A 17,158-nucleotide genomic window follows, 5' to 3' on the forward strand; every position below is an offset into this window, starting at 1 on the left:
TGAAGCAGCAGGGCTCCGATACACCACATTGTAAAGGGGGTGGGAAAGAGGGTCCTGGAATCTCACTTAAATCTTCACCTGTGGGAAGGAACCTTTGTAATAAACAGCAGCTCATCTGTCTGCAGCAAGGCAGAAAAAGGTCAATGTAACGGCTGTTAGGCCTTTAATATTTTAATTTAGGCAATTATCAAGGGACCACATGTAGAACCTCTTGTCTACAGAATCCACATGAGGGCATGATGATGACTTTATTATCCAAGTGACATAAAAAGATACCCTAGCAGGTGTACTCACTTTCTTCAGTAAGAAACACTGTCTGACTAGTTTTTAGGACATTATCTTTACTTTACAAATAAATCTGCTTATTAATAAATTTATATTTATATATTTATGTTTACATATTTATATATAATTTCTTCTTTATTTGTGTTTGTTTAGCATATTTATTCATATATAAGGCAGTATTGCTTCTCTACCACTTTAATCACATCTTATCTGAAAGTGCTTTATCTATGCTTAACTGGGCTCCCTGCTACCTACATGAGGTACATTTAACATTAGCTACTGACAAGAAGGTAGCTCAGACATATCAATATTACAGAAAAAACATGCAGTGTATGTCTTAGCTTCCTTTCTTCACACTTTTCCCTATGTACAATATCCTAAAAAAGTTTAACATTTTTTATAAACTATTGCATAATTTCCTTTTAAAAAAAAATCTGGAGTCCCCTGTAGAAGTTTAATTTTCATAAAATAAATTCAAGATGACTGAAAAAATGACAGCAGAAAAGCAATACATTTATACCATCTTCAGTTCTCCCTGTGGTGCTTACATTTTCAGAGGCTGGTAACAGTAGGTGATTTTATAAACTATATGGTGTGACAGAACTTAATGAATATTGGATGAAAAAGAAACCCTAATTCAACAGATACTCATCGTAATGTGTTGAACTTGATAAACAACAGCAATATTTACCAGACCTCCAGCATTTACTTCTGCTTAACATACTTCCTTTCTTTTAGCCACTATTTAAAATATCAAGGAAAGGCTAGGGTTCAAGATCCTGCTCTATCCTAGAGCTCATTCCTATTACAGGCCCAACACTTTGCTGTTGTATTATCCTTATGTGTTATTACAGTAGGACAACAGTAAAATGAAAGATAAAAAATGCTTAAGAGGTTAAAAAAAACCAAAAGCACAATCTATGTCTCAGCCCTACAATGAACTAGTACATCAAATTCAAGATAGGAATACCTACAGATTCTAGTACTTCTCAATTCTTTGCTATATCTAAGAACTTTTTCTTTCTGGTAAGAGCCATTAAAATACCAGACTGCTTATCACACTGGCAAAGAGCAATGCTGGAGCTCTCCAGATATGGCAGTACATGTTGTGCAGGAGCACTGAACATCAAAGATTACTATCACGGTACAGGGGTTTGTTTGTGGTCACTTATCTTAAGCTTCATTATCAAAGACAAAAAACGTTTGGTATTTATGAGCACCATGTTCTGAGGAAATTACAGACTACATAACAAAAATAGCCAGCGTATTCCTCTCTATGGCTGAGGAACAGCCCTCACCAGCCATGTACATACACCAGTTCTACCAGCATGAGCAGCTGACACATAGGCACAGGTAGACAATCAGAGCTAACTGGAGACACAGAAGAAATGAATTGCAAATACATTTGGCAATACACTATTTATAAACTGAACTCACTGTGACACGCTACAAGTCTCTGCTAACTTTTCTTAAGATAAATTGTTGACAATTCTAAAATCTAAAATGTGGAAAGTAAACACTGTGGTACAATGGGCCTGAAACACTGAACCTTTTTAGTCATATTAATTTTGTTCTTAGCAGCATGACATTCTCAGGAGAGAAATTAGTTTCACAGTGGCAGAAATATATGTATTAACACACCAATTCATGAGCGTCTACATAAAAATAGTTGTTCTATTTTTAATACGACAGTAGAAGAGGAAGAGAACAGCCTATACACTCCATATGAGCTCCTCAAACCATTGCTCTGAAGCCTCCAGTGTAATTAAAATCTTTTTCTCTGGTACCACGATGGACCACGTGAAGCAATCAGGCATCTCCCACCCTTCATTTTCAATTCACCTCTCCCCCTAAGCACAACTCCCAGCCCACCCCGACTACCTGACAAGTGACAGCCCAATCTGATTAAATGCTTGCAAGGGAGGGGACTCATGGGCCTCCATGACAGGCCAAAAGTGATCACCATGGAGATACATAATTACAGCTGTCAACGCATCTACTGTCCTGCTGGCATCAATTTGATTGCTCCCAGCAATAATGATAGACAAAGCTTAGTGTGCACTCTCCTACACCCAATCACTTTATCTATTCCGTGGTCCATTTAGCTGACATGCAACATTCACACAAGCAAATAACAGCAGTAAGCAGAACATTTAAGGCATTTTAATTGTTTTTTCTTTGTATGGATGGCTTACAAGCGCAAATGTTATTACATAAAACTCCTGCTGCAGCATTAATTGAAGAAAGATTTGGTGGGACAAAGACTGTAGGGGGTATAGTTTGTCCATTATCACTTGTACTTTCAACAGGTCTCACGTTTGGAAAATTGCAAATTGCAAAAACTTGCAAGGCCAAATGTTTGACATCCTGTTAGCTATTACAACATGGTGAAAACTTCTAACAACCACTGGAGTATTCATTATAAATTCTTATTAAATACACTCTTTATTTCATTAAAAAGAAGTTTGGATACATCCAATGATACCTTTTTCCCTCATCTCCTCCTTAAGAGTATATAATGGCTTTTAGATCTTCACAATTTTTTTCTGCTTTCGGACTTTGAACACAGCATGAAGCCTTAAAGACCAGAAAGGGTCAGGTCCCTTTGGAAAGTACATGGGCAAAAACAATTCAGAAAGCAAAATAAATCATATATCCAATAACATCTCCACATTTACGATTCCTCCTGTAATCTTTCACTATTTTCCGTGCAAGCAATCAGACTGAATAATTGTATTCACAGATGGTACAGTCTCATCATTCCACTAACTGACAGTGTCACGTATATGTGCACTTAGACTGCCTTGATTTTACAGAAAGGCCTTTAAACACAGCAGAAAACATTGTTTGTTAAACAGTTATTCCATATAGTTAGACTATATACTGAAACACGTAATAACCACTGCAAGAAACTCATCTCTAACATCTACAAAGCTAAACAAAAAGCACTGGCAGTTTCTCACCAGCGTCCCCAGTTCTCTATGCTTAAAGAGCTGACTCAACATTTCACTGTCCTTTCCAATGGTCACAGTATTTTTACTAAAGTTGCGTTTGAAAAACTTAGGTTGAAAGTTATAGAACAAATTATTTCAACACTTAATTGCACAAATCGGTTTTTCTATGTCCTATCCCCTCTCTGGCAAAAAGCTGGAAAAAGGGTCTGATTTACAAAGCCGCTGAGTATTTATAGTCTCTGCCTATTAGAGAGAAACTCAGCACCTCCGAAAACCAGAACCGAGTTACTTACACTTGGCACATGCAATGGTTCCTGATACTGAGACAGTTTACCAATGGATGGCAGACCAAAAGATTTGTAGGGGTCCTGAAATAAAATTCAACAGGAGAAAGCATTAAGCTTTTACAGATGTGGAGCAGATAATGTTAAAAAGCTTGAAGTCTAACAAAAACTGCTATTGGAATGACTTTGTTTTCTTCCCCAGAATTACTTGTGTTGAAAAATATTTCTTCATCCATCTGCCCCTGCAACTCCAAACAGAAATGGAAGCATATAAATTCTCTTGCATCAGTCAAAAAGCATGAAAGAAGTGCTCTGCATACAGTTACAGTACACCACTAAAACAAAAGATAAAAAGATGACATTTTCATTAGCTACATTGTGCCTTGGAAGAAGGATGGGAAAGTATTCAGAATGGTGGGACTGAGAAGAAATAAGAAAAATATTTCAGAGATAAAAAGGGACATTAGAAATTCAATAATCTTAAGAAATCAAACCATTCTTTATGTCTTCGGAAATCTCCTACATAATGCAACATCAATATAAACTTAATAGGACAGCAAAAAAATATATGGCCTACAGAATTACCAAATTCATGGCAACATAGTTGGATTCATTACTTCTATAGGTGAGGGGATCCAGGTTGAACAAAAAAAAAAAAAAAGACCCAATCATCAGTTACTCCAGGGTAAAGCCTACTAATACTCAGAATAGCTTCCATGCCAATCACAGGGCAAATATTTATTCTTTATCAAAATAGTTTGCACTTGTAATCACTAGAGCAAGTTGAAGATTATGGGCATGTCACAAAGGGGGGGAGGGGAAAAGTAAAATAAGATGCTCTAGGTCAGAGAAGTCGCAATAGTTAAGCAAAGGAAGAAACATCTGAAGATGCTGAATTATTTTTAAAAAGCAGAGTTACCTAAAACATTCCTGAAACAAAATTAAGAAAGCTAGGCATTATTTTCCAGGCCCTATCCCTGGCAGTGTTCAAGGCCAGGTTGGGTGTGGTTTTGAGCAACCTGGTCTAGTACAAAGTGTCCTTGCTCAAAGCAAGAGGGGTGGAACTAGATGACCTTTAAGGTCCCTCCTAACCTAAATGAGTCTGTAATTCTATGATTTTTTTACTTAAGAAATCTTGATTGTCATATATAAAAAATGACAGTAAAAAGACATTACCTTGAAATATCCTAAACGTGACTGAAAATGGGTTTTAAATTTTTGTAAGCTTATTTAAGGCGAGATAGAGTCACATCATAATTATAAAGTTATTGTTTTGGAATGTACTTTGAAAGTTTGTCCTATAACCTGTAGTTTCAGAAGACAAGTAACTTGCTTTTCAACCTTTCAAAAAGTTTTAGTAAAACAACAAAAATTCTGTAAGACGTTGAATTTCAACTGTCTTTTTAAGTCAACAAGTTTCAGATTTCAGTCAGAAGATTTCACAAACCTGGAAACAGTAGTTAACCGTACAAAATAACTCCAGCAATGCATCATTGAATGTGAACAGAACAGATAGGTTTACTTCTAATGATATTTGCTCAATTACCTCTTTTACCATCGTTAATTTTGATTTTCAGAAAAAAAGCTATGTTGAAATACACACCGTATTTTTATTGGAAAAATAAGAACTCTACAATTCTACAAAACCTCACTAACCATTCGTGTTACATGCTCTAAATCATGACTTTCATATGATATTCCTTGACTTCACCTTGGCATCTATCCACACCTGGGTATTATTACGCCACAATTCAACCACCTACCCTCCTCCCCATTACCACTCATTTACCTCAGCATAAACTCGACATTCAACCGCCCAGCCGTTGATGGGAATATCAGCCTGTTTGTGCCTGAGAGGGTAACCCTTAGCAACACGGATCATTTCTTGGACTAAGTCCAGGCCGGTAATGCATTCTGTGACGGGATGTTCAACCTGCAAGGTCAAGAACTGTCAGTCAATAGGTAACAAAAAAACAGCAACAACAAAAAAAATGCCTCTCTGTAAACAAACACAGATAAACAAGAAATTTGACCAGCCAAAGAGCAGACAAAGAGTATGTTTATGTTTTGTTCTTTTTCTCAAAGAAAATTCTGCTTAAACTCTGGCAACCACCATCTCTGCAGGGGCAGGGGAAAAAAAAAAAAGAAAAAAAACTTAGCAGACTACAATAACTAAGAGCAGCATACAAAAGGAAAACTAGAAAGGTCACCTAGAAGGATTTGGGGGTTTGCAGGGGTTTGGGTTGGGGATTTTTTTTCATTTATTTTACAAATTCAAATGCACCTGGTGATGATGAGTTAATGTTTCTTTGTTTGGAAGCTTTTCCCATTTAATTTTGTTTCGAAGAGCCTCACACTGTATTTTAACTGAAAATCTCAAAGTAGCTAATAATCAACCCATTCTGCTACACTTAACATGGCACAAACAGGAGCCACTTACTAGCCTACCCTAAATCTCACCCATTCGCCTGCTTTCACTAACCTGTCCTGACAAGCAACCAGATTAGCGTAATCTTGCATCAGCGCAGTGTAGCAGAAATGAGCAGATGGATCCTTCAATTTTTTCCCCCTCCAGACTTATCTGTTTAGTGCTTAGCATGCACAATAGCTGGGCTGGACCAGCAGAGTCACTCTGCGCTCTCAGCAAATTGCCGCTAACGGCTTTGGATGATGCTGCCCTGGGAATACCCGTCGTTCACACTCACCCAGGATGTGCGTACAAGCATGCTCACATGTGTGCACATATGCACAGACACACACATTTCTTCCTTCAAATGGGAACAGAAATTAATACCTTGATTAACTTTAAAAAAACATTTAACTAGGCATAGGACAGAAAAAAGCACCCGAAGAGAGGAGAGCGCATCCTATAGATCAAGTAAGAGGTAGGCAAGCTAAAAGCACGTTCTTCGCACAGACACAGCTGTAAGACTTTCCATACAGAAATTATGACAGAACTGCCATTTTTATTATAAAATGCTCGTGCTCCAAGGACCAAAATACCTTAAGAAAACGCACTTCACTAATCTTTCTCTGTCATGAGATGTCATACTATGTAGCTTTTCTGACTGAAAAGGTCATTGACCAAAAAACTTTGTTCTTTCTTCCTTCAAGTATATGAGTATTAAGGAAAACATTTAGTCATTATAATAATATTGTGGCTTATCAGAACAAGTAGATGCTTTGGTCTTTAAGGAAAAAAAAGCTTTGTAAAAATAAACAGATGGCATCCATAATTAGCCCTGTGTGTGCTGCGAGTTTGCTTAGAGTTTCAACAACATTTTAAGACGTTTTGACATAATTTTAATGACAAATCATCACTGAAACAAGCACCTATTCTTTGAAGGACAAAAGTGACATTGAAATGGAAATCTGATTATACAGTTTAAGGATATACCTTTGGGATTCAATCTTGATTCTACCTAACACATGATACTCTCCAGCATGTCAAGCTTAATAACAGTATTTTGAGAATCTATGAAACATCTCAGTGTCTATCCTGCAGTGTTAAATTGAAGCAATTCAATTTCTATTAAGACTTGAAGTTTCTATTAAAACTCCCCAAGTTTTAATAGAAAGTTACTTATCACACATTCATATTTGGACAACTAAACTTACTTTCTTATTTTGGAACCTAAGTTTTAAAAAGTTATCTTTGAGTTAAGAAGAGGTTTGAAATTTTAACATTCCAGATAATTAAAATAGTTTTTATTTTTCCAAAGACTTTTGCATTATTTAGTTATACTGTCATTTTTCTTGGATAGCAATTGGCATTCCAGACTCAATAGCTTCATTGTTGTTTTCAGTTTTATTGTTGATGATCAAAATAAGATGGAATGTTTCTGGAAAGAAAAATATTTTTGTTGTTTGGTTCTTACGACTCACAAACATTTATTTAATCCATTCTTCAATACGGATCTTTGACTTGGTCAATATTTTCTTCTATTTCTTCAAAATACTCCCTTTGTGTCTCCACACAAAACAGCATTCAGAAAACATGTATAGGAAAATTTTTTGAGGGTTTGTTTTTTGTTTGTTTTGTTTTGGGTTTTCTTTAGGGGTGGGGAGAAGTTGTTCTGCTTTCTTTTAGGACTGTGTTTCAACTAGCACTGTTTAGGTGTAATGTAGGCAATTCCAATCATATCACTAATTTGGAGGTACCAAATACATTTTAAATATGTTTTAGTATTCATTAAGACCACCAGATGACCAAAATGGGGTAGAAAAGAACTTTAACCTTGAAATCCTAGTTGACTTATTTGTAACTTTAACCTTCCAGTGAGATGCACAACTCCAACTGCACTTCTTTCAGTATTTGCAGCCTACTTTCGGCAAGGGGACAGCACGAGTTACTGATCAGCAATAACTCTCAATTAATCAGCTGTCAAAAGTAACACCTTTACTATCAGTTCCTTTACTTAGACCAAATCTGGTCATAAACAATTTATACCAAGTCATCATTTCAATGCACTTAAGAACCATACATACCTCTTTAAAGTCTTACTCCCCACTTTCTGTGACACAAACACACACGCATCATCACTTCTTCTGTAAATTGTCACTTATATTCCTGCTTTCAAGTCCACAAAGCTATACCTGCTATGGTCAGCAATAGCTATACACAGTAAAGTGAAAGCACTGCCCCTTCATGGACCTGCTGGATCTGCTCTTCTTCAGACATCTCACAGCAACCAGATTTCCTGTGAGCATTGCAAGTGTCTTTGCTTCAGTAACCTCTTCCCATATATACAGTAAGAGACACTAGTGGCAAAGCCTATCAGAAAATAATACCTAAGTGCCAGTTTAAACATGGTGAAGCAGGTATAAAAGATAAGGGAAAAACCTACCAATGTCACAGTCCAATTAGCATCCATCACCAGAACAGTATGGAAAGGCTGCTAATTCTCCTGTTCTGTGACTGACAGCAGTCTTAAAGCTCTACCACAGTAGGGTTCATCCACAGCTACAAAAAACAGTCATGCAGTTTTTATGGACAGTTGGAGCTAAAAGTTAAACTAGCGATGACTGCTCCCCTTATATTCAGGGGAATAATTTCAGGACACATTTTTCTCAAGCCTATCAAGGTACTCAGATCTAATAGCAAACACTTCTGGACACTCTCACAGACTGCTCTTGTCCCTCTGTGCATAAGGCATCAAGTTACTCACACACCAGTTGGAGCATTCAAGCACATCACATCAGCCAAGAAAATCTAAATTTCAGTAGACTTAAAACTATAGCCTATGTCACCCCTACTACTGTAAGTCCCTAGATGGTGTCATATACCCCTTTACATTCAGATAAATAATCTCAAAACTAACTTTCAACATACACCTCAAGTTCCAGGAAATGTGATTCACCTGGAGTCCCACAGGCTTTGCTGCTGCAGCCAAATCCAGTATCAATTGACCCAAACACACCAACTTACAGATGCTTCTCAACCCCCTGTATTTCAGTAAGCCTGGTTTCTATTTCGGAGAACTGAACAGCAGAAGTGCACACATGTTCTGCTCTTCAGGCATGCGGGCTTCCTCACTACTGTGAGCAGGAACACTCTGGGGCCACATCTTTCTGCAAAACAGTTCACATGTATATGGGGTTCAGCAGCACAGTAAAAAACAGCTTTTCATAAAGGCTGCTGAAGAACAGACAATGGTTGGATTAATGCACAGAATGAATGAAAAGCACATAGGAATATTTAACAGGCAAACTCCTATGTTGTCCTTGTCTATAGACACAGTATATAACAACATGTGCTGTTTGTTTTCTGATTTATTATTATGTGATCAAACAACTCAAGGCAACCAGAACTACAAAAATTTCCACCAGCTAAGATGCTTGGGTTTCCCAAGTAAGATGTAGAAAAAAGAACTAATACACAAACATTTGGTACCAACTAATTTTTTAATCACAACATTAATTCCGAAAAAATGTTTAATCTACTTCCTCATAGGAAGTTATCAAAGTTATATTCCAATAATCATTGACACTGTTTTTTCAATTTTTCTTTGCAAGGATCTGTTTCTACATTGTATGGGACAGATGCAGCTTTCATAGCCTATGAATTCTGAATCTGCCTTTTCTGTGTTTTAAATGAATAGCACACACTTGAGGTCAACAAGTAAATTAGCTCACAATTCCAATATAACTTTCTCAATTAACATCTTGCACTTCAAAAAAAATTTCTTGCAATTCAGTAATTCTACACAATTTCCTTTCCGCTACATACTCCATGTAAAAAAATAAAGAAACTTTCATACACAAAACTTATACTTTCTTTCCCAAAAATGCAATTCTTGCTTTTACTGTATTTAGCAGCAGTACTGAATCCTACAAGAACTGCAGCTGTTCTTGGTTTTGCTTTACATCAAATTCACCAAAGCAAAGAAACTAATGTACTCTTTGAAGAATTACTTTTTGCTTCTTTACTTATTAAAAATGGAAGGGAATCTCCTCTTTATCTACTTTTTTTGATAGTATTTTATGATAGTTACGTGGCAGTGTTGTCTCTAAGATATCACTCCATGCCCTGGCAGCACTGTTAATGGCATCTTTCAGATTCAATGACTTACACAAACAATGTTGTTCTCTTCTGTCAACAACAATTAGCAATGCTTTTCTGTAGTTCTTTTGGGGAGCCAGAAAAGCAGACAACCAGTAGCTACATAATGGAAGTTGCATTAGGAGGCAAGAACGTGGCAAAAATCTGGTTAACTGTTGTCGGCTGACCCTCTTGTGCGAAACAGTGTTGTTTGGCAGCAAAATCACCTTTTCTTTCGGTTCTAAAAATGGCCATGAACAGCTGGTATAAACTGTGTGCAGAATGGATTCTGGTGGGCTTAGGAGATTGGTAATGGGATAAGAGACCTTTCACCTTTAGGTCAGTAGTTCAAATTCAGCCCAGGTTAGCAGCAATTGAAAGTCTTTACCATCTGACACCGTTCGTTAGCCTATTTAAAATGACTGAAGAAGCTAAGTGTCACAGTAAAACAAGATAACACTATTCAGAAATATGAAGAGTCTCAGCAAACAGCACAAACAGTTGCTCGAGACTTTACTTCAAAATCCCACCATTCAGACTTCGTAGAAATCTACTCCTCTAACTCCTGACAGCCCCTTTCACTGCTCCCATACTCCTGCTCACCTATCACAATTCATCCTGCAGGCAGCGACACACACCAAGACAGCTCCCCGTCCCCATGGGTCTGCTATGGATACCGAAGTCACCACCTCTCTGTGGTTTTAGCTAGCAGTCCAGACTCAGCTCATTCCTTTGCTATTTGTATTTTGCTGCTAACTGTTTACATAGTGTAGCTGCAATATCTTCCAGCACTTCTCTCCACTGACCAAACGTTCAGCAGGTGACTCTTGACATGCAACAGATTACAGATACCATTAAGAAGGTGTAGAACCAGGAGTTTATAAGCAGTGGAGCTCCAAACAATCAGCAACAGGATTTCTATGTATTTTTAGACCTTTGCCAACCATGCTTTTTATACTCTCATGAGTGGACAAACAGGAAGTAGAAAGAGACATGTTGTACATAAAAATCCTCCCGTCTTTTAGACTAGGCACAGCCAGTTTTGTGCAAAGACAAAGCTCTAGAATATATAATTTTCCAGGGGTCAGTAAAATCTGCTGAAACCCCTGAAAGTGGTAAACAAAAATTTTAACACTGGGTAATGTTTTATGGGTGTATGGAAGACTATTTACCTTCATTTTATGCTTAGAATCAAGCTTACTTTAAAAGAACTTTAAAACATTTACATAAAATATATACTCTCACAATAACTAACTAAACTAAAAACACAGATATGCCATTTGCGTTCAATAAGTCTCTTACAAACATGTCAGACTATTCTACAAAATTAATTTTATTCCCTAAAAAGTTATTACAAAAATATGCAAACTGTCACATGAAGAGAAAACACTGCTACTCAAATTACCATATTTCTCAACTCCAGTCTACGCAAATGATCTTTGCAATTACATTAAGGAAATTCAGACACGTTTTGAGGAGGAAGGGAGTACTCACTTGTTATTTAAACTGCACAACTCATGGGGGAGGCAGAAAGTTGGGAACAGACCTGAGACACAAACATCCAAACTGTAAGTACTCTGGTCACACCACTCACGGTATGTTTTTTCAATTATTTTTTAGCTAACAAGGGATGTTTCTCTTTTCAAGGTACTACAAACATCCAGAATATGGGATATTTTCCCTTTGCTGTCACAAACTGATTCACATGCAGGAAGCTTAGCCACACCATACACACATGTATTAACAGATATCCTTTAAGTACAGACCATACACTCTCTTCCTATAGATTCCAAGAGTAACATCTCTAACCCTCCAGTAAAGAGCAGAAGAAATTTTTCTAGTGAAAGTCAGCACTTCTGATAGTAACTTGATGAAAAGAATTTGACACAACTTGGAAGCTAGAAAGGCTATCAATCTAAGGGGTCAGAAAATTTTTATTTATTGCAAAGCTCATTTAGTTGTTTTGGACTATGACTGCCCTTGATTAGGCTGATGACAAATGGGCAACAAAACACACCACAGTGTGAGCAGCTATAAAAAAAATCATATATTCAATATCTGGTCTGCCTCAATTTTAACAGTGAACAGTGGTTTTCTGCCTGAAAACCACTCTAAAAGTGCCCTAAATGACAGCATACAGAAGTTCTCTGGTAGCTGCTAGGGTAGACATCCCTGCACTCTCTTATGAAAAGAAAGAATAACTAGTTTTGCTATGCAATTATCCAATCTCATGTCTCGTACTTATCAGCTAGCATCTGAAAGATGACAGAAAAGCAGAAGCAATAAAAAGAACATTGCCAACAGCAAAGAATAAGTCTTTCTAGCTGAATCACTTAGAGGGAGTAAAACATCTGTAACAAATTTGTGTAGCATACAAGAGACACAATGGAGCTGATTCACCAAATTTTTTCGTTTTCCAATCTCGTATAGTATTGCAACAACACTTAAAACAAAAATTAAATAAAATATAAACTTCATGCAAAGTGCTGTTTATGCCTTTTTTTGCACTACCATATAACAGAAAAGGTATATTCCCAAAGAGTTCCCAAAAAGACAGCCAAGTAACAGTACAACTCTTGGTTACTGCAAAATAATTTACCAAAACACTGAAAGATACACCAAAGGGAGAGAGGGGAGAAATCAGCAGGCAATGCAAAGTACTGGCCACAGATTAGTTAGCAAGTATATTTTGAAGTATGTATCTCAAGTAAAAATTCTACAGTGATCTGATCAGAGATTGCTGAAACATTAAAGCAGACAGAAAATCGCATAATTTAGTTAGACATATTCTGATGATGCTGACAGGTAGCTATGTCTAATGCACACTGACAAAGACCTTAAGAGCAGCATTTATGGATCAGACACTCATCATTTTAGAAAGTTCTTCCAGCTGTGGAGTGCTCAGCAATAACAAGGCAAGTCAGTCTGTTAGCCACTGATCACCGGAGATGCAAAAGGAAAATAAAGACTAAAGCAATACAGGAACATCCAGACACTATCCTGGTTCTGAATTTAAATCTGTACAAGCTTCATTAGAGTTTCTATGTTTGGTTCTTAATAGAAGGGAGCAAGTATGATGTTAGTTGTGTAACTTAGCTGAATAGAAAGTAAAGCCTGAGACCTGGGAGAAGAGACAGATCAATCAGGTAAGATTGGGGTGGGGGGGAAGAACCAGAAAATTACTACCCTCCAGACTCAAGTTGAAATGCTAATTAGAGACAATGCACAGTCAAGATAGAGGAATTACAGAACATCTAAACAAGTAGTCTAATTTAAGATTAGTAAATTTCTTTAAGAGTTTGAAAGAATAAGTTTGCTATTATAGGGGACTGCCAAACTGCTTAGGCTACATTTCAAAAGGAGTCTTCAAAGATGAAATTGTGAAAGCTTTCTTACTACATATGTGGAGACATCTACAACTAAGCAAGTTAGAGGGCATTGCAGGGGGAAGACACCACAAAACCAGCAAAGATAACATATTAAAAACAAATCCCAAAAAGGAGACCAAGGATATTCCATCACTAGTTCCATTTAGAAATTAATGGACAATAATATACTACAGCAAGGAAATGGTTTTGAAGTTCTAGTGGGTTATGCAGAAAACCATAAATTAATTTTCTTCTGTGTAAACAAGACCATGGAGTTATTAAAAAACATTGGCTCAAAAATGACAAGACTGGGAAAAGTGTAAAGAATATGACCAAAGAGACAGAATTCATCTTAATATTTTAATGAACTATATATTGCCATTAAACATCACCCTCTCTAGTAGACCTGATAGAGCCTAGCTATAGTCATGTGAAATGACTGGTTATAGCTAATTCCAAAAACATTGCTGTCCTGCAAGGCAGTAAAAATTTTACCAGCAACCTTCCCCTGGCACAGAAGATTGCAACCCCCAAATTCTCTCCAACTTCTTAAACTGGAGCACAAGTTTACCCAATTATTATACAAAGTCATGCAAAGATATCAGAATTATGAGGATCTCTTTACACTCAATCACTGCCCATGTGAACAAGCAACAGGCAGGACATGGCCCTAATGTAGCTAAAACAGAATGAGATGCTAATCAAACTGTTGCTTGGTTCCATATTTCAGTCTTTTGGGTGTTATTTAAAGTGAGAAAAGGAGGATAAAGACAGTGGAATGTGCCAGTTTTCTTCCCTATGACCACAAATGCATCACAAGAGTCAAATAAGAGGTAGAAGAGGTTTTCCATAAAACGCTGCTTGTCCCTTCACTTGCAGTGTACATTACAATAGCTACCACTGACTACATGAGTTGTTACAAAAATCCTACACCATGTCAGCATGCTTCTTACACAATTGTATTCCAGTCACAATTTCGATCACATGCAGATTGCTAGTGTTTTTATTGCTGATATACACATACAGTTTTAATCACCCTCCTAGAGAAACTCAGCAAGTGATCATCAAAGTATAAAAATAAGAAAGAAACTTCAGGGACCAGTGGAGAGAAGTCTCAGAGCACAGTGGCTAACCACTTACTGTGAACTCACAGTAGCACTTAACAGTGACCTCTCACAAGGTCTTTAGGTCAAGTGTAACAAAGAGCAAAAGCTCTGAACACTTACTTGAGTGCTGTGCAAGGGCTCACTGCTGCAAAAGTCTTGTATAGGCAACCTTATTTGAGTGTGCACATCTTTTAAGTTCAGTGGGAAGTGCATCAAGATACTTATGTTTAAGTCTTTGCAGGAGCAGACCCCTAAGTATGGGAGGAGGTTATGGTCTGTTTATTTAAATAACACTTTTCTGAATCTGAAGAGTTGTTTTTCTTACCTGAAGTCTAGTATTCATTTCCAAGAAGTAGAAATTCTTACTGGAGTCCACAAGGAATTCTACTGTTCCAGCAGAGGAATACTTTACTGCTTTGGCAAGAGCTACTGCTTGTTCTCCCATTGCTCTTCGAGTTTCAGGGTCTAGAAAAGTGCTACAATACAGAAATAATGCCTTACTTTAGTTAAAAAAAAAATTATTCTCCAATCATTTCATCTTCTGCTTAAACTACAGTCAAAAAAGGACAGCATCATTGCTTGAGTTATGAAAACATGTTAAGGCTGTCAAATGTATGTCTTTACATTTGTATTACCCCTAAGTAGATATACTGCATGCTTTACAATTACTTCTAATGTACAGGAAATTCAGGATAAATAACCACATTCTCTACAATGTAAAATAACAGAAGACAACTCTTAGAACAGTGAGATCTATAATAATGTAAATTAAATGAAAAAAAATACATACAAATCCATGCTAATTTAGAAGGCATATCTATTTGCAAAAAACCTGTAACTAAAAAATCCATCCAGTGGAAATATAAATGCCAAAATACCAAAAGACAAGAGGCCTAAGTGGAATTTTTCTGAGTCTGAATTAAAACAGTGTGGTCATTTAATTGATATTCTATGGAATAAAGAAGTTTTGGAAATTAATGGAAATTAATTTATTCAGGTTTCTTATTGGTTGCAATAAAGAATATATGAGCATTCATAATATTCAACTTGAACACCATCAACACTATCATGACTTGAATCTTCATATCCTCTATTTACTCTTTCAACTTTTCTTGTAAGCTGAAGATTAGTTATCCATGTTGACTGCAATTCTTTCTTTTCCACAAATCCTGGCCACACTCAAGGGCACCCAAAGAGCAGTTCATCTATTACCTTGGGAGGACTGTGAACACTGTCCAAATGCCAAGCTTTCTCATTCTAGGAGAGCACCATGCCACTTCCACTGGTCCAGTGAATTCAGACTCTGGAAAGTACACATTCTCCTTCTTACTGTCCTCTGTACTCTCCTCTAGTAATTAGAGCTAGATATATTTCTGTGGCATTCCATCAAAGCTGTGATGGCTGCCCCTCAACCTGATACGTTGATCTTCAATGAAGGACAATGTGTAGCTGCTAATCTTATAAAAGATTACAAATACACTCATCATATTTCTGTTTTGACTTACATTAGGCCCATAAGTCAGTTATAATTTTAAAAGTACTTTTGCAAGGGAATAGAAAGTTACTTCTACCTTACCTCTAAGTTACTGTTTAAAACTAAAATGCAAAATATTACATATTTCTTAAGATGGCTTCAGCAGTGAGCCCTAATCTGTAAAAAAACCAATCAGGAGCCTCCACCTATCTGAAGTGGCCCCAAAGCCAGTGAAGCCCTATCTGGGGCCCAGGACTGCATTCAGACAGAAGCCAAGTGCTGGGTCAGAACTTGTCTTTCAATACTTACTGTGGTGTTTTTCACTGAGACCTGAACTCACAGACGAGCTAGAGATGCCTGCCACAACAAACCATATTTGATAGGACACAAGAAGTGAGTAAACTAGGAGACAGTGGAATCCTTTTCTTTATTGGAAAAGTGCTATTTCACTCCATCCCTCCAGTGCCCACACAAGCAGATTCTGATGGACTGTAAGGTAGGCATTTCCAGAACTTAGGAAAAAATTTCTTTCTTGGCAAACAATGGGACCAACAGGAAAAGGAAGTCAAGACTCCTTCCAAGAAAGCTACCAGATCCTACATCAGATGAAAAGGAAGATCAGAAGATGTCAAAACCACGTTGTACCTATCAAGAAGAGACACTGGTAAAAGAGTTTCATAATATTTCTTATTTTGATTCAGTAAGAGTATAATACAACCCAAAATCAACAATTTATAATTCAGTGTGGGGTTTCTGCAGGGCTTTGATCATGAAAGGTCAATGAGTGGCTTATGAAGAACAGAACCTTCTCAACATCAGCTTCATACTCTCTTTCTAGAATAACCATTATTACTTCTCATACAGATTAAAGATGGTTACTCCCCTTTATTACAGTGGTGTCTTCCCTATACTTGTTAAATGCAGGTCTGAGATCTCACTGTTCAGCTCCTGCTGTAACCAAAGAATGGAACACAGCTGTGACATTGCTAAACTTGATCTCTGCCACACAGTTAGGCTTTATGCTCTTAAAAATGACTGGATCATCCCTGCCATCACCTTGGTTAATTAAACAAAGTCTTCATATTCCCCTCTGCTGCTTTACCTTTCATATACATTGTTTCTCCCTTTTATAACAATGTACCTTTT

At 37.1% G+C, this 17,158-nt stretch overlaps 1 protein-coding gene across 2 annotated transcripts in view; it reads right to left on the bottom strand.

The window, feature by feature from the left end:
• The window catches only part of PCCA (propionyl-CoA carboxylase subunit alpha), a 278,565-nt gene that overhangs the window by 155,598 nt on the left and 105,809 nt on the right, over positions 1 to 17,158 (bottom strand). For both annotated transcript variants that reach the window (XM_051780610.1, XM_051780611.1), the window contains exons 12-14: positions 14,864 to 15,014; positions 5,313 to 5,456; positions 3,533 to 3,607 (exon numbers count right to left, since the gene is read on the bottom strand). In XM_051780610.1, the coding sequence (XP_051636570.1) occupies positions 3,533 to 3,607; positions 5,313 to 5,456; positions 14,864 to 15,014 (370 nt within the window). The remainder of the gene's footprint in view (positions 1 to 3,532; positions 3,608 to 5,312; positions 5,457 to 14,863; positions 15,015 to 17,158) is intronic.

The sequence above is a fragment of the Manacus candei genome, unplaced genomic scaffold, assembly GCF_025592945.1.
Source record: "Manacus candei isolate 608988 ecotype Guabito, Panama unplaced genomic scaffold, ASM2559294v1 h1tg000014l, whole genome shotgun sequence".
Lineage (NCBI taxonomy): Eukaryota > Metazoa > Chordata > Aves > Passeriformes > Pipridae > Manacus > Manacus candei.